This window comes from Phascolarctos cinereus, unplaced genomic scaffold, assembly GCF_003287225.1.
Source record: "Phascolarctos cinereus isolate Bilbo 61053 unplaced genomic scaffold, phaCin_HiC Scaffold_4;HRSCAF=312, whole genome shotgun sequence".
NCBI lineage: Eukaryota > Metazoa > Chordata > Mammalia > Diprotodontia > Phascolarctidae > Phascolarctos > Phascolarctos cinereus.
The window spans coordinates 57,101,220-57,126,910 of NW_027555847.1; the positions used below are offsets into that span (position 1 = coordinate 57,101,220).

At 42.8% G+C, this 25,691-nt stretch overlaps 1 protein-coding gene across 2 annotated transcripts in view; it reads right to left on the reverse strand.

The window, feature by feature from the left end:
- FGD5 (FYVE, RhoGEF and PH domain containing 5) overlaps positions 1 to 25,691 on the reverse strand; it is a 188,869-nt gene continuing 163,178 nt past the window's right edge. For both annotated transcript variants that reach the window (XM_020981127.2, XM_020981128.2), the window contains exons 12-21: positions 23,958 to 24,026; positions 15,745 to 15,828; positions 13,660 to 13,739; positions 11,413 to 11,512; positions 10,016 to 10,153; positions 9,061 to 9,190; positions 8,740 to 8,870; positions 6,755 to 6,883; positions 2,248 to 2,396; positions 1 to 1,720 (exon numbers count right to left, since the gene is read on the reverse strand). In XM_020981127.2, coding sequence (XP_020836786.1) covers positions 1,684 to 1,720; positions 2,248 to 2,396; positions 6,755 to 6,883; positions 8,740 to 8,870; positions 9,061 to 9,190; positions 10,016 to 10,153; positions 11,413 to 11,512; positions 13,660 to 13,739; positions 15,745 to 15,828; positions 23,958 to 24,026 — 1,047 coding nt within the window. In that variant the 3' untranslated portion in view covers positions 1 to 1,683. The remainder of the gene's footprint in view (positions 1,721 to 2,247; positions 2,397 to 6,754; positions 6,884 to 8,739; positions 8,871 to 9,060; positions 9,191 to 10,015; positions 10,154 to 11,412; positions 11,513 to 13,659; positions 13,740 to 15,744; positions 15,829 to 23,957; positions 24,027 to 25,691) is intronic.

The following is a 25,691-nucleotide window of genomic DNA, read 5'->3' on the forward strand; positions in this document are numbered from 1 at the left end:
TTTAGGAAGATAGAACGTTTATTATGTAGTATCAGGTTGGACAGGTACTTTTTGTCACATTCAGTAGCTTAACAGAATGTAACCTGCAGAAAGGATAACTATTTCTTTTTTAAATTGTGGTTTGGTTCAAAGGCCTCATTGAAGACATATTCTAAACAAATTCGATGACTAACAGTTTCCAAAGGGAAAATAATAAACATGTCTGATCAGTTATCTTTTGAATCAATAATTCAACTTTTAATGCAAACATTTAAAGAAAGAAATGCAAATTCGAAAGGAAACTTTCCCCTGAAAACATTGAATGTGGCTAACTCTTTGAAGTGGTACTTTATAGAAAGGTTTATACATAAATGTCTTTTGGGTTTTTTTGATAGATTATCAGTAAGTGATGCTAGATTGTTTTTTATTGCAATGAGAATAACATGAATCCCTCCCTCTGCCCCCCACCCCAGCCCAATCTGATACATACATATGTATGTGTAAAACTGGGAAAGCCTAATAACCCACAGCAGTCAGCACAAGATGATTTTAGCCCCAGGAGTTCAGAAGCATCTTCCACAGAGCACCTTCTAACAAGTACTTTAGGCTCATTCCAAAGGTACAGAACCATTTGCTAAGAAAATGAATTAACCTATTGAATTTGCTCTTTTCTCTCTCTCTTTAAACAAAGTAGGCCTTATAAAGTAGAATTACCATTTCTAAATTAAGTATAGGTTCTATTAAATACAATACTAACAACGAGAGTGGCATCAGATTTAAATTGTAGGAAAGCATACAATAAATTAAAATATCCCTTTGATTTTTGGGGTCTCCAATGTGATCTTCAGGGAAGGCGGCATTAGCTAACATTTAAGTTTTCAGGATTAGTGCAGTTTTAAGTGTGCTTCAGTGGGAGGAAAGGAGTCTCTCAATAAATTATTCCATTATTTATGTAACATTTATAAATGGGAAGAGAGAAAATACTCCAACCCTTGCCACTGAAGTATAGATACTGTATTGTATCATGGGGTGCTACATGCATTTGTTCCCTCATTGTAAGGGAGAATGATTACTCATATGCAGGATACAATTTTATGCTAGTACTTGGAATAGTACTGGTGGCAAATTAGTCCACAGGACTCTATCTGTTACTTAAGTAAATTAACTTGGAAAAAAATGATATAGATTGTAGTTCAGTAAAACAATAAAGTGCTTTAAATGAGATTGGCTGTTTCTGCATCATTTTTTACTTCACCATAGGCACCAAAATCCACCAAATTAAGAGTTGATAGTATTTCACAATAAGTAAAACTTTAAAAGCCTCCTTTCTACTACATACCCAGTACTGTTCATATATCTGACTTACTTAACAATTCTCTTTATCAAGTTGTTTTCCATGTCCTTGTGTCATTAAATCAGCTTCCTAATGGATAAGGAAAAAAATTAGAACATAGGCCAGACATGTGAAGATGGAAAGGAGGGGGGCCATAAATATTACTTATATTAAATTTTTCACTTGTGAAATTGTGTATCAAAGGGGGTTGAAGCAAAAAAAAAAAAAAAGAGAGAAGACCCGCTTTTCCAATCCAGTGTGTATGTCCAGATGAATTGAAATACACCATATAGAGCTTCTTGAAGAAGGGTCTTTTGGGGACCTGTATAAATCTAAGAGTCTCTAGTCCAAGTCCACTTGAATGATAACTGCTATAATACAGTCGCATCTTTCATAGCTTCAACCCATCTGCAAAATAGAGAAGCAAGAGCACGTTTTACTTGGTGGATAATAACATTTTAATCCTTCACATTTACATTTTCTGTTACAAAGCACTTCATGTGTATAGGGTGGTCTGTATGTACAGAGCCAAAGTAGGCAGAGCAGGGATTTCACAGTTGAGGAGGCTGAGTCTCAGAGAGGTAAAATGATTTGCCTGAGATCACATAGATATTTATTGGCTAAAGTTAGGCCTTGAACCCAGGTTTTCTGACCCAAAGTTCAAAATGCTTTCCTTCCATCTAAAAAAGTACAGTATTGAATATAAAAGGAATACTAAAAAAAGCCAAGGACGTTGCCATTTTCCTTGTTCTGTAATATCCTCATCAATTGGTTATAAAGATGGGAGCTCTCATGATGACAATGGTCAGTTGTACTGCCAGTTAAGGAAGTACAAGGACAGAAACTTGGGGAGCAATGAATGGGTCCTTTGGCTTTGGGGGGCTTCAGGAGGGAGGAGAAGAGTATATGATTACAGACCAGTTAGTTCTTAGTACCTCTGTGCTGAATTGGTATCCTCTGCTTTGAAGCTATAAAACAGAGTTTGCTTGTGGTAAAGATGAAAAACAAGTCCTAATTCTCGGTTTCCCTCTTCTGGGGCAATGGTGAAACCCAACAAAGGTATGCTCTCTGTAGCTACTTTATCCTAAGGTAAAAGGAAAATTAATGTTAGATATCTTTCTTCAAATATGTATTATGCACGTGTTATAATCACCACTTATTTTTAGTGAAGACCCAGAGTATGTCATTGTACTATCATGTAATAGGATGGCAACCATGTTTTAGTCATTTTTGTATCTCCCACAGGCCTTGTTCTTCACATGGCTTTGTACACCAGATTATACATTTAGAGCTAGAAGGGAATTTAAAGGCCATGTAATCCATTGTACAAATGAGGAAACTGAGGCCCAGGGAGGTTATGAGTTACTTGGCCCAAGGTCATAAAAGTAGTAAACATCCAGGATTTGAACCCAGATCTTCTTACACGTAGTAGGAAATCAGTAAATGTTTATTGACTTGTTAGGCATGTGCTTTGTATGTTACAAGCACAGAGGTAGAAAATGGGATTAGCTTTAGAATACAGATGTACACACACATATTTGGAGCAGAGGATAAAGCGATATAACTAAGATGAGTTTCCATCTTTCACAGACGTTTGGTACCTGTGATGTACTCACTAATACATATCCTCATTACTTCATATCTGACTACAGAAGACTCATCATTCTTGTGATAGAAGGGTAGGAGTATTGTATTGTGGGCAGTTGGCTTCAGTTTTTGTCGCTATTGAAAAGTAAGTATATTTCTGGTTTGTTCGTTTTAACTCAAAAACCAAGCAAAAACAATCAGATTGCAAGCATACAATGAGGGGACATCATTGTGCCTTCACTTTTTTCCTTACCAAAGCCTTTTTTTAAAAATGGAAACTGAGAGTGATTCTGGTCAGTAGAATAAATTAATGTTTCTGGAATAAATAAAGCTATATATGTATTCATCGTAATTTGGGGGCTCATCCATGTGCCAGTATCTTTTTGGCTGATGTCATTCAGGCTTTTCCTACAGCCTCGATTTTTCTGGTTGCCAAGATGAAATTATTTTTCCTTCTATAGTTATTTTTGTAGAGGATTGATCAGAGGAGCCTGGTCAACTTGATGAAATTATAAGGAGGTAAGCCTTTGTTTAGGGTTACATCTCCTTGTGGAGAGTGTGGATATGTTCATTAACACTATCGTGAGGGGGATAGGGATATTTCCTGGACCTGGGTATCTGCCTCATTAAGGATGAGTGAATAAGTCTCAGTTTGAGGGTGAGGCATCATTTGATTATCTCAGGTTACCATTGCCACCCCATCCTCTTGGACTGGACCTATAAAAAAAGAGGCATTGACTTCAGAGATTTAAAGAGAAAACTTAACCATGTGCACCCTAATGGCACCTTGGAGAGAAAGAGACAGAAGCACTAACTCTTAACCACATGGCCTATGGCGCATTGTGGTGGCATGAGGCCTTGCATCTTGTACCTTGGTTGTCATTTCTGAGGCTAGAGGGGTAAGGGGCAGGTGGGGGTCATTGCTCTATAACAGTGTTTAGGCTTAACTCCCCACTCTAGGGATAAGACAAGGCCTCTGCTCTGTCTTAGCTCTGGATAATTTCCACTGCCCATCGCAGATTTATTGGCTCCCCTTTAATTAATTAATTATTTTATTTTATTATTGGCTCCCTCAGAGCTTCTTGTACTTCAAGCACCTGACCAAATCAAAATCACCCCCAAATGCTGGAACTTAATAATCCCTCCTTAATAAAATTGAATAGGCAACAGGCTGATGATTAAACAAGCCTGGTAGGTATCCTCAAGGTGATAGAGCAATGAACATGTTCGAACCCTATGTAAGAAGGACGGTCAAAGTCCCAAATATGCTGTATCCCTGATTCTAAGTAACTGGGAGCCTGGGAAGCCTACATAGGATTGGGCTTCTTACTCAATGCAGCAGTTGCCTTTTTTGAATACCTTTCCCAGTGACTCTGCGCCTGTTCCCTATCCCGCTTCCAGTACCCTCAGAATGTCTGTGATGCCCTCATCTCAGTTTTCAGATGCTATCAAGGTTGATCATTGGTGAAGATTCAGACCTCCCATGGCTGGGTGGGCCCAGAGCTTGTATATATAAAATTGTGTGCTTTCTCCTTGTCTGTGAAGGGGCTATTACTAATTATTTTTTTCTGGAGGAAAAAAAAAGTCCAAACACAAAAATGACTACTTTTATTAAGCACATAAGGCCATTTTTTTTTTCAGTGTTTGGCCTTATATGTGGCAAGTCTACTAACACATTTCCTTAAGTCGTGCACTTTCACTTTGGCCTGAGACATTTTGGAGTGGAAAGATAGGCCAAGCACCTCCCAGATTATCTGTACCTCTACTCCAGTGTTTGTTTGTTTGTTTGTTTGTTTGTGTTTTAACATTGTTTTAAAGGAGAAATGCAAGAATTGTAGACTTACATGTGCCACTGACTTCAGAATGGAAAGCTCCTCTCGTTAAGCATAATCCTTGCTCAAAGACTAAGTGTGGGAAGAGCAGCCAAAAAGTCTCCTGAGAGTTGTATTCTGTGTAAAGCAGTCTAACTGCCCAGTACTCAGCAGTGTGTCAGAATGCAGTTGGCAAGTGTGTTTTTCAAAGCAGATGTATTGATTTTGAGAGGTACCAGATGGTAGCCCTGGAGGCTGAAATCCTCCATCCATCCAACTTGTTCAGTCCGGGCCAGTACTGGGCCAGTGCCTCTCATAAAGCTAATTCAGGATAACACTCTTCTGTAGAGCACAGAGTGAGGAAAGCATGGGTCATCTCCCCTAACTCTTTCTGTTATTGTCAAATCAACCAATATTATGGTAAGGGTTGGACAGTGAAGGAGAAAGATGATGCCAGTGCTCCTGTTTCCTGTATGTGGTTGTCTGTATGTCCCTAAATGACCATATCTTAATGTTCAGCTCATTTAATTGATTTGAAGCGAGTGAGGTGATTGCCAGCATTAGCAAAAGCCACATTGCTAGAATCTGGATCTATAATAAGGAATAGGAATGAATTAACAGAGTCTTTGCCCTGGCCTTGAAAACCCTTTGTGATGCTACTTTTCACAACTTTTCTCTAACAAAATGCCTTTTAAAGCCAGTATAGAATTTAACAGGCTTAAAGCTGATGTGTTATTTCATAATTGTATGAGTATAGACTTACAATGGTATCGTCAGTCTACTCTATGCAAAGGATGTCTGTCTTAAAGAAACTGACCTGTGGGAACATGAATTCATGCCCCTGCAGAGTTACATTGTAAACAGCCTTCCTTCTTTGCAATTCTGAGCAGGCAAGGACCTGAGGTCCTTCTCCTGCTTCTTCTATCAGTTTTTTCCACCAGTTTAAGATGATGGTTGTGGTGCCAGTAGGAAAGATTTGAATGGATATAAGCAATATAATTCATTATTTGCTTCCTCAGAAGAAATGATACCATCTTATTTGAGATGTGATTGTTAACAGTAGTGGTCATTTTTGTTATTAACCCTAAATGGTGCAACTGTTTTAACAAAAGAGTAGGGCCTGGCTCAGTGATTTCACAGGGATAGGGAAGTCCTGGATGAGAAAACCAATGAAGATCAATTCCTTTTCTGTAATTTATAGGCTCAGAATTTTGCCTTGACTTACCCAGATTCACACAGCCTGTATTTTTCAAACTATACTAATATATAGTTGTCACTGTACCTTTATTGATCCAGTCAGAGCCAGGACTTGAACCTAGATCTTTCTGGCTTTGAGGCTGCCTCTCATTATTTTAACAAAAACAACAACAAAACTCTTGACTTGCTCAAGGTCACATTGATAAATAAAATAAATTACATAGTAATGAACCTCCTAGTCTCTTTCTCTTCTTACTGAACTTACTAATAAGGGCTGCCTTTCTGATGAAAGGGAATATCAGTTGTCAGTCTCTTAGCCAATATTTGGATCCATTCAGCTGCAATGTCAAGAGTACCGATAGTGATAATGATGTACACTGGGGCCAGGAAACATGTCCTGTTTGCTCCCGCCCACACAAGAACCACCTTCCTTATTGCCCATAACTCTTGGCTTTGGTCAGTTGAGGATTTTATTTTATACAACTTCACAATTTTCTGTTTTACACGTGTAAATCTTAGCTCCCCAAAGAAACTGCAAGCTTTGTGAAATCAAGGACTTCATCATAAACTAACTTTAATATGCCCCAACTCATCCAGTAGAATGGATGCTCTTTGGGGCAGAGACTCTCCCTTTTCTATTTGTAACCACAGAGCCCAGTCTAGTGCCTGGCAAGTAATAGGCAATTAGTAAGTGCTTTTGGATTGATTCATCAAACAAATTCCCTTTGGACAATGGATTGTACATTTTTAAATGTGTTGATCTCCAACTGGTATTTCAGAGAGTGAGCTTAAACTGAGGGCCTCCACCTGAGAGGAGAGAAGGTATATTAAATCTGAGTCTTAGTACCTCACTGGCCATGTAGGTGTACAGGACTTTGCCTTTGATGACAAACCAGAGTGTCTTCCAGTGCCGCTTGCCTTTCTTACGCCTGCTGAGATAGCCGCTGATCGCAGAACCCTCTGCAGAGGCTGCCACCTGTCAGGGTTAAAGTACACAAGTCATGGTGCCCACCGGCTGGGGATATATTTCCCATTTAGCATGTAACAATGTAAAGGATACAATACATGGGTCCCAGATTCAGGGAGGAAAAATAATAAAAAAGAATGGCTTGAAATCAGATACTTTGAATAAAGCCTAAGGATTCATTAAGAACACCAGATTCTACAAAATAAGGAGATAAACAACTCAAAACACAGAATATTACAGAATTGTATTCAGGAAATCCAAGCAAGTCAACTATGGTCTCTTTTCATAAGTGTGCTGCCCCCTTGTGTTACTGTTAAAGAAATTTTCTTCCAACTTAGAGGACAAATCTTGACTAATGCTGTAACTTGCATTTGTATACTCATATCTTCCATACTTTTAAAAGAAACCATATTTCTTCCGTCTAAATATGAAAGGTTTTATGGCATCTTAGCTGAGACTTCCCTGGGGGCATTCATCCAGTTAAGTTTAAGTGGGCTACTTATAAAGCAAAATGTTAGCTAGAAAAGGGGTTCAGAAATCGTGTGGTCTAACCCTCTCATTTGTCAGATGTGGAAACACAGAAAGTTAAAGTGGTTTGTCCATGGTTATGCAGCAAGTTAATGGCAGAACTAGTTCCAGCCTCAAGGTCTCTTTCCATTACACCAATTAGATCAGTGCTTTTCCCCATAACTGATAACTTCTCTTTGGGAAAGAAAGAAGCAATAAACAAATAAAACAAATAAACAATAAAAAAAAAACTGTGATGCCAACTTCCTCTCCTCTAACTTTGCCCCCTCTCCAGCCCCAACCAAAATCTCCTAGTGGTGTGAGTTGAATTTTCCTTTGCCTGCTTTTTCTGAAGCTTTCTTCATGGAGTAAGTCACAACAAATGGGACTTTTTGAGACTCAAAATAGCCCATGCTGGTTGCCTGGGAAAGTCAACTCCTCAATTTTCCTTTACTATTTTGGGCGATATTTCTTCAAGGTCCTTCATAAGACATCTATCTTGATGTTCATATAGAAGGACTTGCCAGGAAGAGTTGGGAGGGTGAATGGTTGCTAGTGAAGCTACTGTATAGTTACCATTGGACCTTCATTGATCCCATCAAACACATGGTAACTGGATGATAGGTGATGGCCTTTGAATAATAAGCAATGATCTGATGGGGGACACCAAGCTAACTAACATAGCTTATGACCTGGATTAGATTCAGAGTAGCCCTTTCTAAGAATTCCTAAGGATTCTTTGGGTTAGAGCATTGTGATACTAAAAAGGGATCCCCCCCCAAATGCACCAATTCAAGGGTTACTAATTCCTCTTGCACTAAAGACTGCCAGTGAAGTTCAGTTATATGTCCACGGACACCAATGGATGCTATTGGATGGTGAGGGAGAAAGAAGGAGTAGAAGAGGGAGGTGGGAGAAACTGAAAGTCACAGGACTTGAGGTAATGGTTTTTTTGCGAAGGCTGCCTTTCCCTTATATCACCCATTTCCCTACCTCCAGGTAAGCTTTAACTCAACTTCACAAGATCCATTTGCATCACAGATATGGAGGCTTCACATCTGGCTTCTTCAGCCAGGAGGTCTTTTTGCTCTTTCAGAATTAAGTCTTTTCACTTTCAGTCAAAAAAGGGATTGCAAGGGAAAGTCAGGACGGGTTGAGGAAAGGTCTAAGGAAGCACAACAGTTATTTTCTGTCTGGTATTTCCTTCAATGCTGTCCCATGAAAGTTGGTGTGAGAACAAATGATAAAGATGCCAGCATCGACAGACCAACGGCACTTTTTTTTTTTAATCATTGTACACATACAGACCTCCCTGACAATGATTCTTATTGCCTTTTGCTAGATAGCCTTGGTCCTACCTCCGTAAGAGCTGAAGGGATTTTCTTTTGTTTCTTGAAGGCTGAGGGATTAATGCTGTGGAAGACAGAAGAGAAAGCACCGCTGGAAAACCTGGATGACGACATAGGGAAGCTCATGCTCACTGGCCGCTCTGTAACAAAAAAGAGAGGAAAAGGGAAACAAGTTAACTGAGAAACGTGGTCCGGACAATAGAAATGAACAGGGCGTCTTGGCCAGGGAGAGCAGGACTTTCACTTTTTGGTGGCTAACAGCTACCAAACAATTCTTCCCAATGTTTCCTTTAGCTTCTGACTAGGTTGCATGTTCATCACCTTCTTTACCTTTCAACAGCACTGGTATATCCCCCCCTCTTTTCTTTAGTTCTGCATAGCAGCCATCGCAGACTTTGGCCAGTCGGTCCTTGAGGTACTTTAGAGGATACTTATTTCTTGAACAATTTCGACAAACGATCTGAAATAACAGAAGATGGGAGACTCGGCATCATAGGACTTTAAAGCTAGGAACAGCCTTAGAGATCAGTTAGATCAGGGGTTATTAACCTGGAATCACCCATCAACTTATTTTTTAAAGTATTTCAACAACTGTATTTCAACACATTTGGTTTCCTTTGTAGCCCTCTGTATTTTATTTTATGCATTTCAGAACATTATTCTGAGAAGGGATCCATAGGCTTCACCAGATACCGAAAGGGGTCTAGAACCTTTTATCTGGATAGCATAAGTAACTCATTTTGTACATGAGGAAACTAGTGCAAATATACACATACATAATATACATACATACACATATGCATGTATATAATATATACACACATGCACACACACACACACACACACACACACACACACACACACGAAAGAAAGTGACTTTCCCATGGTCAAATAAGTACTAAAGGTTCCAGACCAAGGAAAGAGAACAGGCCCTGGGACTCTAAATCTTTCTCTTTCCATTTCTATACTCAAACCTATACCACGGAGGCTTCATTTTGTTGGCTCATGGTTACGGTTTTTAAAAAGAACAGTGCCCTACTCCCTTTCTGTCAATCCATGTCTTTTCCCTCCAAAACTATTCTTCCTCAGTCCCCCTTAAGGAAACCTTCCCCTCCAGCCATGTAGAAGTTTTCTGACCTCAAGGGCTTCCTTCAGGGTTTCCCTGACCCAGGCTGAATAGCTCCTGCAAATACTGTGTAGTTAGCTCCTCCCTTCTCAGACAAGTTATAGACCCCTGTCTTCCCATTCTGATGGCAGGGCCAGGCCTAGAAGCTGACCAACCTACCTTTCCACAAGCGTGACAGTGGTGGCGTCTCAGGGTGAGGGAGAAGTCGCAGCCACAATTCATACACATCATTACATGGGACACAGGCACCAAGGTCGGAGGCCTCTCACCCAGGCAGATGCCTAGCCTTTCTCTGATCTATAGGTAGGGGATAGAGAGTAAAAAAAAAAAAAGTCCTATTTTCAGACTCGGGGTTCTCCATTCCCCTCATTCCCTTTCTTTCTTCCCTCCCACCACGTGGATCTCAAGAAGTCTTAGCCTTTTACTTGCTTCTGAGCAGGTAACTAGGACTTCCTGACCCATCTGGAAATCTTTCCCAACTAGAAATCAGGCTTCCTGGATCTTTCTTGTGATTCCCATGGCCCTGTGGTCCCTAGCATGGGCCAAACATTTCCTGCTGGAGGATAGTTAAAACAGCTTAAACCCTGTGCCGTAAAGCCTTGACCTTCTTTGCTAACTAACCCTAGCTGGAATAGGGGGATGAATGTGGTACTGAGAGTTAGAAGACCTGGTCTAGTCCTGATCACAACCGGCTAGGTGATCTTGGACGAAGCACTTCTTTCTCTGGCCTGTCTCATCTGTACAGTGTAGGAGATGAATCACTTGACTTCTAAGGTCTCTCTTCCTAAGAACTTCTGACCCTAACCTAAGATTAAGACAAATAGTTGTAGTCTCCCCAAGGTCCCATATGGGGGCAGAGGTGGGGTGGCTTATGTTGCTATGGGGACCAGCTACCTTGGAATTGCCGGGGTGCCTTGGTTGCCATTGGGTGGAAGGGAAAGAAAAGTCCTTCCTCCTAGCCTAGATCCTAGTAATGGACAATAGTAAAGATGATCATAGCATCAGCATCACCAGCTAGGGTGGGACAAGGGCTGGCTATCAAACAACAAAATTCACCTCAACAAACATTTGCTTATTCAAGCACTCATTATGGCCCAGGCACTACCAGGGCAGAAGTGGACCGGCTTCTCTCCTCACAAAACTTTTGTGAAGCACATACATTCCAGTGAGAACAATGCTTTGTAAACATTGCCACCGTATTTATGTGAACTCTAATAATTATCCTTGAGCGTGTGGCAGGATACTGCTGAAATGTGTCCTGGGACATACACCTCATAGAATTAGAAGCTATGACAGACTTTAGAAACATTCTAATCCACCTTATTCATTTTACACAGAAGAAACTGAGGTCCATATTGGGACAGTGATTCAATCAAGGTCACATGGTTAGGTCATGGCAGAGTAGGGGATTCTGGTGGGTCTGGTACCCTCCAGTGCTATCTCATGATCCTTTCTAGAGATGGTCCTGGCAAGAAGACGGCATGCATCCTAGTCTTCCGGCCTGACGCCGCTCTCCTGTGCCAGGATTCTCCTCTGCCCTTCGGCTCCCTGCTCACCTCAACGCTGTTATGGAAGGCTGCTAGCGTGTGCATTTTGTAGTCCTCTGGCAGAGCTCTGCTGAGGCAGCTGTACCATTCATCCCTCTCTGAGCACGAGCTGTGGACACAAACGGAGAGGGAAAGGAGGAGCTGTCAGTTCCGGCGGCAACAGCTGTGTTCCTGAGGCTCAGCCAGGGGTCCTAGCTGAGTCTGACTTCCTCTTGCCCTGTGATCCTGAGTGAGTCACTCTTGAGGAAGTGACTTTTTTTTTTTTAAACAAAGGTAGAGTGCTTGGCTACTTCCACTGTGAGATCCGAGGGGTACTGGGCAGCCTCCATTTCTAAAAACAATTCTCATGACTGTCATGGTACCTGAAATTTCATCGTCAAAGCTTCATTCATAGGGTGTCATTGTATTTATACCTGGATGGGACCTTAGAGATAATTTAGTTCAGCAACATCATTTTACAGGTGAGAAAACTGAGGCCCAGGGGAGTAATTGTCTATCATGATTCTTTTGGGTCCTGGATAAGTGTTCCAGGATATTCAAAGAAATTACTGTTTCTGACTTTGCAAAGGAAAATACCACGAGCCATTCTGAGGTAACATCTTAATCGGGATGAGCCTCATGAGAGCACCAGCTCCCATGGATTCAATTATCGTCTCTACGCTGATGATTCTCAGATCTCCTTATCCAGCCCTGACCTCCATAATCACATTTCTAACTGCCTATTAGCCATCTCGAAGATGGCCCATACATATGCTACACTCAGCATGTCCAAAATTGAAATCATTACTCTTTCCCCCTAAGGTCTCCCCTCTTCTCAACTTTCAGAATACTGTTGAGAATGCCATCTTCTCAGTTACTCAGGTCTGAGACCTAGACGTCAACCTCAGCTGCTCTCTCCCTCAGCCCTCCCCCCATCCAAACTGTCACCACGTCTTGTTGATTCCACTCTGAAACATCTCTCATATATGTCCCCTTTCCTCCTCTGACATCAGTGCAGACCTTCATCACTACAGCTCTGGACCCTTGCAATATCCTTTTGGCTGGCCTCTCTGCTTCAAGTCTCTCTCCATTCCAGTCCATCCTTCACTTTGTTATCAAATTCATCTTTCCAAAGCACAAGTCTGACCACATCATTCTCATTCTACAAATTCAGTGGCCCTGTCATCTTTAGGATAAAATATAAAATAAGCCCTCCTGCCTTTCCAGTCTTCTTATACGTTACTCTGTGATCCAGTGACACTCCCCTCTTTACTGTTCCTCACACAAGATATTCCATCTTGCAATTCCTTGAATTTTCATAGTGGCTGTCTCCCGTGCTTGGAATTCCCTCCCTCTTCATCTCTACCACCTGGCCCCCCTGGCTTCCTTCAAAACCCAATTAAAATCCTACCTTCTATTTTCTGATAGCCTTTTATGATTTCCCCCTTAAGGCGAGTACCTTTCCTCTATTCATTTTTGCCAATTTATCCTTTATATGTTTTGTTTTTACATAGTTGTTGGTATATTGGTGTCCCCCTTTGTTCTGGGAATACTGGAGATCAGGGACTATCTTTTGCCTTTCTTTGGATGCTCAATGATTAGTATAGTGCCTGGTATATAGTAGTCACTTAATAAGTGCTTTTTGACTGACTGGCTGTCAGGAAAGGGTCACAGGGAAGAGGAGGAAGGGGAGGAGGAGGAAGAAAAGGAGGAGAAGGAAGGGTAAGAAGAGAGTACTGTTTACAGGAGAGGTAGATTGCATAAACAAACCCCCTTTTAACTTTGCAATTTTAATATCTGGACTCCCTAAAACTTGTCTTCTGGTGGAGTCATACTGCTCACATCACTAAACATTTTGGAAGCAATCATTACAAGTTTAGACACCATTTCTACCTGCATGTGAGCATCCCTGAGAAGGTGGCCCCATTTAAAATGGTGCTAGGCTCGGAGAAGCATCTTGAAGGGATGGAGGTCTTTCCTTGTCCACTAGATGGCGGTCTCTTCCTGTTTCAAGGACTGGGAACACTGTTTCTCTGATCTTAACAGCTGTGGGCTCCTAAGAAGACCCTTACCTGACCCTAATCTATTTAGTAGCTAGGGGCCTTTGAGGGTCTACACAGTGAGACCTTGGCTGAGAAAATCTTAACAGAGTTGGAAGATTTTGGAGTTGGGTTAGAACTATTTTTTTTTAAACTTCTTAATAAAGAATGTTTTTTTCCAAGGCTTCAAAATTTTGGGAAATGTTTACATTGCCTGGAACTTTTCACTCTCCCATACCTTGCAGACAGCATCAAGCAGGACTCAGCTGACTCTATCTTCAGTGCATATGGGACTTTTTCCATCACAGGGCGGCTGACCTGGAAAACCAAAAGCTCTAGTGTAAAGGCTGGAGGGCGGGGATGGCACCTTGAGGATATCCCACTGTCCTCACCCTCTTGGCTGGGTGTTCATAACCCCGGGGACCCCCAGGAGGTTTAAGACTTTTCAGCTCAATCACACAGTTAGTTTCAGGGTCCTGGTCCTGGTTCTGGCATTAATAACCTGTATGACATTGGATAAGTCACTAACCTCTTTTGGGCACATTTCCCCATCTGTAAAAGACAAGAGTTGGCCTTGATGACCTCCAGGGTCCCCTGGAAAAGACTTCCAAAGTCATCTAGTCTGGCCTCCTTATTTTGCAAGTTCTGTGTTTAGGTTGGCCATTTGGTAGGGAAAAAAGGAAAATGGTGTTGATGGTGACAACTTTCTCTCCCTCCCTTTCCAAAAGTCATTTGTGGTGCCCCCCTTCCCCTAAGGCTTTGGCAAAAGTCATCTGGCTCCACCCACTAAGGGGCTTTCTGGTCCAAGCTTCACTGAGTCTGCTTTTCCAAGGAGTGTCTAACACTGAAACTAACCCTTAGCTCCCAGAAAATTCTGTAGAGGGAGGCAAACTCCCACCTCAGGAAATTGCCTAAGCCCACTCACCTACGCCAGCACAGGCTTAGAAATTCCCCAAAAAGAGAGACCTGTGCCTGTGACCCATACTCAGCCACACACATACTCAGACCCACGATCTTCCTTCAGTGCACAGCTCAGTGGCTGCCTTCTAGATAAGGCCTTTCCTGATCACCCAGTTACCAGCATTTTCTCATTTCAGTTACTTAGTATTTATTAGTCTGAGTAGACTTTGTATTTGTTTCTTTGTGTATATCCTGACCCCATCCTCCCAAGAAAATATAAGCTCCATAAGGGCAGGCATTTCCTTCCTTCCTTCCTTCCTTCCTTCCTTCCTTCCTTCCTTCCTTCCTTCCTTCCTTCCTTCCTTCCTTCCTTTCTTTTCTTTCTCTTTCCCTCCCTCTCTTCCCCCTCCATCCCTCTTTCTCCTCTCCTCTCCTCTCCTCTCCTCCTCTCCCCTCTCTCCTCCCCTCCCCTTCTCTCTCTCTCTCTCTCTCTCTCTCTCTCTCTCTCTCTCTCTCTCTCTCTCTCTCTCTCCTTCATTCCTTCCTTTTTTTGGCATCTCAGGCTCTTAGCACAATGCCTTGGACATAATATGCACTTGATAGTGGTTAGCTGAATTGAATTGAACCAACACTGCCCTCTTTCCTCACTCCAGCCATTCTATCTGCCATCAAGACTGTGTTATCTTTCTGTGAATGTTTTTTAGTTCCCAAGTTCTTATCACAACACCACCACCAGGCCTTCATCGCCTCATACTGGAGAGACGAAAGTCTCCTAATAGATCTTCCTGCCAGCAGACTGTCCCTCTTCAATCCTTACATGCCTCTTCTGGATTACTCTCTCTAGAACACTGTTTTCACTATATCATTCCCCTGCTCAAGAACTTCAGATACACGCAATATAAAGTCCAGTTCTCAGTATGCATTCAAGGCTCTCCACAATCTACCTTTCCAGATCTATTTCATACTGTTCCAGCCAGACCTGTCTCCCTCCACTTTTTTCCATCGCTCCCTACTCATTTTTACTTCCATGAGTTTGTTCACACCATTACCTGCACCCAGAATGCCCACTGCTCTCTCCTCCACGTATGTAAATATTTCCCTGTTTTCAAGACCAGGTCAGGATCATGTCATTCAGGAAGCCTTCCTTGATGACCCCAGCCCACACTAATCTCTTCATTTTCTGCACTTAATAATGATGATGATGATGATGGCATTTATATAGCACTTTGAGGTTTGCAAAATACTTTACAAACATCTCATTTGATTCTCTCCATGAACCCGGGAGAAACTGAGACAGACAGAGTAGTGACTTGCCCAGAGTCACACAGCTAGTATGCATCACTACTCCTGTAGTCTCTTCCCAGTGCCTGTCCAGGCACAAGACAGATTCTTAATGAATACTCTTGAATTGAATTGAATTTACCCTCATGCTGGACACAGCCAGTGTGTTCTTTAGTCGGTATTTACCATCCTTCTGGGGGAATGTATAAAGAAGGACATCATTCATCTAGAAAAAGAGAAAAAGGGAGATCAATGGTTTTCCTGCCATAGATTTGCAGTTTGCTAAGGGAAAGGAGATTCTAAGCTTCTGGAAGGAGCTGGAAGTGTGGGAAAAATGAGTCTTACTGCTTCCCTAGGAGTCTCTACAGTGAGTCCAGAAAGATACCAGCCCACAGCTCATCCACATAGACCACAGGAGCAGAGATCCAGAGCTCCACTGAGTCCATCTGATCCAGTGCCCTCGTATTGTAGATGAGGAAACAGATGCAGAGAAGTGACATGACTATCCAAATTTACACAACTAGTCTTAGTCTTGGGAAGGATTTGAACCTAGGTCTTCCTGACTCCAAGTCCAGTCCTCTATTTATTCTTCCATGCTTCTGCTGAGAGGGAGGTACCAAGAGGATAGAGGATAGATACCAAGGATCTCCTTCTAAAGACAGTTCATTGCTTCCATCAGAAAGTGAAGGAATTTGATTACCAGTTCAATCAGTGCCCCAGAGATGCCAGTGGAAACTGATCCTGCAAGCAGTAGTATGGTGGAAGAAACAGGCTCACAGGCTAAGGGGAGTACAGTTCCATATCACAACTTTCCCCACTGCAGTTTCGATATATTGCAGGTCAGCATAAGAAATTAAATGGGAAATCTGGGGGAGTTTTGCCGAAACAGCAGACGATGCGTGAAGGCCAGTAGATGACAGAATAAAAGTTTAAAAGTTCAGAAATGCATAAAATATATGTATAGAATTGTATAATATCAACACACTTTATCTTTTAATACCATAATAATTCAGACTTCTTCTCTAGCATGAAAGGAGGGCAAAAAAGTTTATGTGGATTTTCTACATCAGAGGGACTATGGAAGGGATAACTGCATATATTTGAAACTTCAAGGACCTAAGAGTCATCTAGGCCTGTCCTCTCCTTCTACAGATGAGGTAGCTGAGGCCCAGAGAGTTAAGTAACTTGACCAAGGTCATACAATAGTAAAAGAGCTGGGATTTGAACCCGGGTTCTCTGACTCTAAATCTACTTTTCTTCCCATGACCCCATGCATTGACCATAGGACATAGAGCTAGAAGGGACCGTAAACCTTAACTAATCTGGTTAAACGCTATCATTTTATAGTGAAGTGATTCAGGATCTTGGGGAAAGCTTTCTAAGACCATCTGTTTCCAATCTCTTCATTTCACAGAGGACAAAACAGAGACTCAAAGAGTTAAAGGAGTTTGTCTAGGGGTCACCTAGGTAATAAGGGATAGAGTCAATATTTAAGCAAAGGTTTTCTGACTCCAAACCTCGTGCTCTTTCCTATTACACCATGGCCAGGCTAATAATAAGTAAGAGACCTAAATTCCAGACCTGTATGTGTCCTTAATTTTCCATGACAAGTCACTTTCCTTCATTCAGACTCAGTTTCCTTTTCTGTCATGCAAGGAGTTTGCACTAGGTGATCTCTAAGGCTCCTTCCATCTCTACTATCCCATGACTATGAGTGTGGGGTATTTGCCTGTGTTCAATTCTTTAGAGTTCCCAATTCGATGGGAAAACCAGCTGCCCTGGGATGATGGACAGCACTCGGGACTTATTCTAAGCCATCAAGGGAGAGAGGAAAGGCACAGATCCTGGCTGCCATCAGCTGCTTCCCAGAATGCCCTGCTGAGCTCTCGGCCTCCAAAGCTGATTTTTTAATTTATCAAGAATGGGCATATTTTCATCTCTCTCCCTCCCATTTTTTTTAACCTGCCCCCAGCGCACAGCGCTGCCATGGCAACTGTGATTAGCATCCCAGGATTTTATTAAATGTTCAGTGTGGCTTTGTTTGCTAATTGCCAACTGAGAGGTGCTTTTTACTTTCCTCCTTTCTCTGAACCGCACACAAAGGGGAAAATGAACCTCTCATCTCCAGCAGCTGAGGGTCTGTCCTGTGACTTAGTGATCAGGGAAAGAAGAGGAATATTTGGTGGTTTCCCACAATAACAAGACACCAGTGGGTGAGCCCCGGCTGGCACTGTGTCCACAGGCATGTTTCTTATGAAGGGCCTGAGGTCCTTTTCTCCAGTGTGTACCGTGGGCCACCACTCACCTGGGACCTTTGTAGGGTCCTGGGCCCTTCCTGACTATCTGTGAGTTTTGCGTTTTATAATTTCTCCAACTGGGGCATTAAACAGAAGAGGGGGAAAATGACAGTTGGCTGAGACCTTTGAAATTAGCTAGTGTAATCTGATCAACTTTAGAGGGGTGAGGAAACCGAGTTCCAGAGAGTGACGACATGGCACAGTGGAATAGGAGAGAGAAGGACTTGCCTTCCAGTCCTGGTACTGCTCTCCGTTGCATGACCTCAGGCATATTATCTCCTGGCTCTGGGTCCATCTCCTTCTTTGTCAAAATGAAGGAGCTGGAATAGGTGGTCTCTAAGGCCCTATCCACCCCTAAATATTGGAGATGAAGTGATTTGCTAAAAGTCATGAAGCTAGTTAGTGACCTCTCAGAAACTCAAATTTGGATCTCAGCGTCCAGATCCATTCACTTCAATTCAACATACATTTATTTTGTCCCATGCTTTTTAAGAAAGGAAGGGTTAGATTTGGAGTCAAAGAGGGGGCAGCTAGTGATGCAGTAGATTAAACACTGGTCCTGGTGTCAGGAAAGACCCAAGTTCAAATCTAGCCTTGGACACTAGTTGTATGAACTTGGGGCAAATCCTCTGTCTGCCTCAGCTTCCTTAACTGTGAAATAGGGATAATGATAGCCCTTATTTCCTATGGTTATTGTGAGGATCAAAGGAGCCGATATTTGTAAATCACATAGCACAGTGCCTGGCACAGAGTAGACACTTAATAAATGCTTATTTCCTTCATTTTAAGATGCTGTTGTCATTTTCTCACAGGAACGAGGATGTCTCCCCCTTGTCTATTACATTAAGTCCAAATTCTTCATCCTGGTGTTTCCGGCCCTTTATAATCTGATCTCACACTGTCTTTCCAATCTCTTCTCCCTCTTTTCTTCAACTCATGCCATAGGCTTAAACCAGCCTGGTTGTCTCACTATCACATTCCCCTGTATCTTTGTGCCCACTGTTTCTCCTGCTTGGAATAACTTCCCCTCCCCTTCTCTGCCTAGCCATAACCTTTAAGATCCAGTGAAAGTAGAGCCTCAGCATTCTCTGACCACCCCAGATCTCAGCGATCTCCTTTTCCTCTAGTCTCTTACACCCCTTTCTGTCACCCTCAACTGTCCTATACGGTGTCATCTCATTTAATTTTCTTTCATGACCCAGCTCCAGAGTGCTACAGCTGGTTTACTGCACATCATTCCCCTTTGTGAATGCTGTGGTCCAGACAAACAGAGCAATAGCTATTCCTCACAAATGGACATTCCATCTCCTATTTCTCCCATGCATGGAATGCACTTACTCCTCATCTCTGCCTCTTAGAGTTCCTAGCCTCCTTCATAGCTCAGCTCAAATGATACCTCTTCCATGGAGTCTTTCCTGAAACTCCCCTGGCTACTTTGCACCAAAAGCCAAAGTAAGATTTTTATATTTATTATATTTTATCTAATTATAAACACATATTGTTTCTGCACTCGAATGTAAGTTCCTTGAGGGCAAGCATTGTTTCATTTTTGTTTTTGTATCTCCACCATCTAGCTCAGTGCCTGGCACATGGTAGGCACTTAGGTTTGTTGACTGACTGTCTTGGGTATGAGTCTTACTTTCCCACCTGGACTGTAACCGCCTTGAGGGTAAGGATTGTGTCTAATTTGGATTTCGGGGAACACTGTGGGCACTCAGAAATACTTGCAGTAGAATTTATGGGGAAAGACTAAATTTGATGTGAACTCTTAGACAGCCTTTAAGAGTAAGCCCTGCTTCTCTCTTTGGTTCAGATCTCTTCCAAGCCCTTCTCCCTAGAATTTTATCTCCTCAGTTTTACAATGAGATTCCTCTGTCTGCAACACACACCCACACTAAAGCCTGAGCTGCAGGGCTGTCTCATTTCTGCTTCCCCCAAGCCCAGGAGAGGCTTGATGGAAAGGGACCCCCCAGCTGCCCATCAAAGGCTGCCTGTCCCCCTCTCTTCTCACTGCATGACAGCAGGTTCTGTAGAAGAATTCTTGGAAGGCTGATATCAGAGAGAATGCCTCCTTGGGGGCCTCCAATGGGTGGGTAGGGATAGAGGGATGGTGAGTGGGAGGGGGTGCGGCTGAGTTAGCCCAGTCTGTGCAAAAGCCTTCACTGGAGCCAAGACCTCAGGGGAAAGTGGGCCAGCCAAACACCAGAAACATCCTGGCAGGAAGCCCCAAATTCAACAATATCACTGGCCAAGGGAAGCCTGATGACTCTAAGGTTTGACAAAGGTCACTCACACACCCATGTAACAACTCAGACACACACACCAAATCCTCCTTTATCACCCCAAAGTAGCTTAAAGTAGGTCAAAAAACACTTAGATTCTTCCTATTTTAAAATTTTTTTTTTGGGGGGGGAGGCAATCAGGGTTAAGTGACTTGCTCAGGGTCACGCAGCTAGTAAGTTTCTGAGGCTGGATTTGAACTCAGGTTCTCCTGATTCCAGGGCCAGTGCTCCATGCACTAGGGCAGCCACCTAGCTGCCCTCGATTCTTCTTTAGTTAACTGAGATCTGAAGTACTGCCTCACCCTTTTCCCCCTTAGCTATCCAGCAGCCTCATTTATCTGGAACTCACCTGGGAACCAAGAAGGGGGGCCAAAAATATAGGCAGTAAAATTCTTACTTAGAAGTAATAATAAATGTCCTGATAGTGCTTTCAAGTTTGCATATTACTTTGCCTACAGTAACTCATTTGAGCTCATTAACAACCTTGCCAGGTATGTACCACAGATATTATTATTCCCATTTCCTAGATGAAGAAACTGAGGCTCTGAGGGGTTAAACGACATGCCCATAGTAACACTGATGGTGGTATAGTCTATACAGAGGGCTAGACTTGGGTTCAAGGAAAATTTGGTTTTGAATCCTGTTTCAGATGCTTATTATCTGTTTGACCCTGGCCAAGTCCCTTAATCTCTCTTGCCTCAGTTTCCTTATCTGTCAAATGAAAGGTGTTAGACTGGATGGCCTCTAAATCTATGATCCCATGACTCCAAATCTGGCTTCCTATCCAGTATGCCTTTGGGTTCTCAGGAGAATCCCATCAACCCCTATTGAAACTCACTTTATTGTGAGAATCCAACAATCTGGGTATTTGGTTCAGCTCAGAGCAGATGAAAAGCAGAAAAGAAAGGTGGACATAGTGGGCACGTTGATGGCAAGTGAGGAGAGAGGAGATGCTGATTTGTGTCCTCAGTTTAAGAAGGTGGACATTGGACAAAGATCTTCCTCTTTCTAAAGGCCATCCTGAGGACACTGGAGGTCCCAAGGCAAATCCCTCCTTGTACAAAGGCATCGGGTTAAAATAAAATCCAAGGACAACCTTTTAAAGGAAAAGAAAGCTCAACCAGGGAGATGTGGAGAGATGAAGAGGGCCAGTTTTGTTTCATTTTGTGGGTGGGGCTCAGGTTTCCTGGCACTTCCTCTTATCATACCATGTAGATTGCCCCCCATTCTCCCTCTGGGATGGCCAGCTGACAATTGTCCCTGGAAGGGTAGATCTTCAGGGGGTCTTGGAAGTCCTTCAGTTCAACCTTCATTTTACAGATAAGAAAATGTAGACCCAGAATGGTTAAAGTGACTTCCCCAAGGTCACAGAGCAAGTGTGGCAGGACCTAGGATTTAATGCAAATCCTTTGACTCTCTATCCTGTGTGATTCCTACCATCCCAGAGGGATTCAATGAAAAGAAAACTGGGTTTGGAATCAGAGGACTTGTGTTCAAATCCCAGTTCTGTGTGACTTTGGACAAATCACTTCTTTCTGGCCCTCAGTTTCCTCATCTGTAAAAGGAGGGAGTAGGGCCGGATGACACCTGAGGTCCCCTCTAGTTCTAAATCTGTGGTTTCCCATCAGACCATCCTTCCATCTCTGCTTTTCTCCTTTCTTTTTGGTGGGTATGGGGGGATGTTTTTCAGAGGATGCCCAGATTGGATTGGCTTGTGACTTCTCAGACAAACAACGCAGTCTAGTCTGTACTAGACAAGGGGCCGTAATTAATTCAGGTCATGCCTTTAGCAGAGAGGAGAGAGGTAGCTGCCACTGTATTTCTCTGACTCTGGTATCTTTTAATGGGTACCTGTCCTTCTGCCCCAGAGTTAATTCTTCCAGGGGGTCAACCTGCTTCAGATCCCCAGCCTTGAACCTTTTTCTATCTTCTCTCCCCACCTCCACCCAATGCAGATTGCAGGGTTGTAATTCTTCATTTCTCTTCTTGATCTTTTCCTAGGATGGAGGCTTACTTAAGCTTATTAAAAGTTTATTTATTTTTAGGGGCAGCTAGGTGGCTCAGTGAATAGAGCACCGGCCCTGAAGTTAGGAGGACCTGAGTTCAAGTCCAGCCTCAGACCAAATACTTGACATTCACTAGCTGTGTGACCCTGGGCAAGTCACTTATCCCCAATTGCCCAAAAGCAAAAAAAAAAAGTTTATTTCTTTTTCTGTTGACTTTATCCCTTAACCATTACATTGTTCTATTGCTTACATGCAACAGAAGAGCACCAGGAAAAAGAGAAAGATGTATTTTAAACTGTGAGTTTTTTTGTTTGTTTGTTTTGTTTTGTTTTGGGCAATTAAACTACTGACTGGGGGCTCAAACCTAAAAAAGAATTATTGATCCATTTTAAAATATTTCTAGTATGGAGATTAAAAAAAACTAAGATTTTTCTAGGCAGTGAATAAGTCAGGGGCTATTGGGGAGAAGACAGAGAATTGTGACTAGTTGGGCTGGTATTTTAGGTGAGCCTTTGGTGTTTTTCTTTCCTTTTCCCAATCTTGGTTTGAGAGGAAAACCCTCCCAGAGGTGTGGCATTCCAAGAGTGGCTGGAGAGACAGTCATACCCAAGACAGAAGGAGTTCCACCCATACCAAGGTAGGGCCAAGTAAGAGGGAGTGGCAACCTTGCTTACCCAAACGCCAAACCACAGTGCTGCCACACCACAGTACAACTTGGGGGGGGGCATCTTGTCTCTTGTAGTTCTGACAGTCTATGATTCCTATGAAAATGTGGATAATCCTAGGAAGAAGATGCAACCTTGACTCTCTCCTCAAAAGACACTTTAGTGGGGCTCAGCATAGCTTCTAAAAGCAAGTTCCTACAAGAACCCAGGACAGATGCTTGGAGAAAGAAGAAAAGAAGGCATTCAACATTAGGAGCTTGGAGGAACCTTAGTACATAGAATATTAAAGCCAAGAGGAACCTTGGAAATCTAGTTATAGACTGTACATAGACCTATAAACTTCTCAGCTAGGCATTAGAAGTCCATTGCAATACAGCTCCAGCCTTTTTAGGATTATTGGACATTATCTTCCTTCTCTATATTCCAGCCACAACAGCCCACGTGCATTACAACCAGGTTGACACCCATCCTCCTCTGCTGTGACTCTGGACGAGCTGTCCCCCATGCCTGGGAGGGACTCCTGGAATCCCTAGCTTCCTTCTTGCCTTTCCTAATGCCCCTGTAGTGGTCAATGTGTCCTCCCTCTTCAAATAAGCACGTGTATATGTATGTGTGTTTACATGTTGTATCTCTGCTCCCCTCTCCATCCCCCCACCATTGGAATAGAAGCTCCTTAGAGAACAGAGATTGTGTTTGATTTTATCTTTGTGTCCCTAGTACCCAACACAAATGCTTCACACAAGAGATAATTACTGGATTGGCTAGCTAGCCTAAGGCCACGTAGCTACTAAATGGCAGAGTTGGAAATATAACCCAGGCCACCTGAATGCCAGTGCAGTATCTCCAACTACTATATCATACTGCCTCCTGTAGCAGAAAGGAAAGTAGGCTGGAAAGTGAGGTGAGAGGATGCCAGAGACAATCCTTTCTGGCTAGATAAGTCTATCAAATCCATCTTTCCCATTGTGCTGGGGTCTCTCTGAGGGCAAGGGCCACATCTTTGCCTTTCTTTGTACCCCGCACTTAGCGCGTGCTCCGCACATAGTAGGCACTTAATAAATGCTAGTTGGTGGCCTGACTGGCCCCAGCCATTTCAGATTCTTACCAAGAACAGATGCCGAGGGTGTCTGGACTTTCCTGTCACTTTCATCAAAGTCCCTTCTTTCAGGAATTCCTGCAAGGAATAATCTGGTGTTAGTACCTGGTTCCTTGTAGTCAGCAACTCAGTCCCCCTTCTGTCCCAATCATGTGCCAGAAGACTTGTCAAGCAAGAGGAGGGGAGCAAACCTCTATCTCAAAGTAGCCATGTCCCCCCGCACACAGGAATGGGGCAGGGATGGCATTAGTGGTCCTGGGAAGGGTCTGAAACATGGCTGCATGTGCCTCACCCTCAAAGCACCATTCTTGTGTTCATATGCTAGGGCCAACCTTCACGGCCTGGCTCCAAGGACTAGCTCTGAGGCTCACTACCTGTACTACCTTAGGCAAGCTGCTGAACCTCAGTGGGCCTCAGTTTCCTACTCTGTAAAAGAAGGGGGTTGGACCAGATGACCTTTAAGGTTTCTTTAGGCTCTAAATCTATGGTTCTAAGTCCTGCCTTCTCCATGGAGCCTTCACTGGCCACCCAGCCCTCAGTGATCCATGGCACTTAATACATGTGCTATTTACATGGCACTTGAGTCTCTCAGTGGTACTAATGATATGACTATTATTGTCCATACCATTAACAATAAAATAATTCATCATATAGGGCTTTAAAATTTACACAGCACTTTTCCACATAAGAACGCTAAGAGGTAAGTAGCACGGTTATAATTTTACCCCCATTTTACAAATGGAAAAATTGAGGCTGAGAGAGGAGAAGACATTTGCTCTGGGTCACCCAGTGTAGGAGCAGAATTTTTCTCCCATGAGACTATGAGCTCCCCGAGGGCAGGAACCCTGTTGACTCTTCTCATGTCATGTAAGCTCCTTGAGGTCAGGGATCATTTAATTTTTGCCTTTTCATCTTCAGCGTCTGGCCTAGTACCCGGCATGTAGTTGGTGCTTAATAAATGCTTGTTGATGTGTAGTATCTAGAAGGAGGCTGGGTACCCAGCAGGCACTCAGGAAGGATCAGCAGATGTGAAGGCTTTCTTTCGTACAGGCTGAACCTGGCACTTGGTACAAGCTTATTTGTTTTCCCTGCTCTTGGCAAGTATCAATTGACATAAAATCATATGGTTCTGGTTATGGACCACTGCCCAGATCATAAATTCCTCTCCTTCTCTGAATGGAGCCTCAGAATGTTTGATACAGTAAGTAAAGGCAACTAGGTGGTGCAGTGGATGGAGTGCTGAGCCTGAAGACCTGGGTTCAAATCTAGCCTCAGATACCAGCTATGTGACCCTGGGCAAGTCACTGTCTGTCTCACTTTCCTCAGCTGTAAAATTGGGATAATGATAGCCTGTATCTCCCAGGAGTGTTGTACGGAGATAAAATTTGTAAAGGGCTTAGAGCAGTGCCTGGCACACATAGTAGACACTTAATAAATGCTTAGAAAATAAATAGGAAGGAATAAGTTCCTTCTTTCCCTTCTTCCTTCCTTTCTTTGTCTCCTTCCTTTTTTCTTTCTTTCTCCCTCCCTTCTTTCTTTTTCTTTCTCTCCTTCCTTCGTTCCTCTCTCCCTCCCTCCCTTCTTTCTTTGTTTGTTTGTTTCTTTCTTTCTTTGTTTCTTTCTTTCTTTCTTTCTTTCTTTCTTTCTTTCTTTCTTTCTTTCTTTCTTCCTTCCTTCGTCCCTTTTAAAGGGCAGCGATGAGTACATTGGATCATAAGATCATAGATAGACAACTGGAAGGAA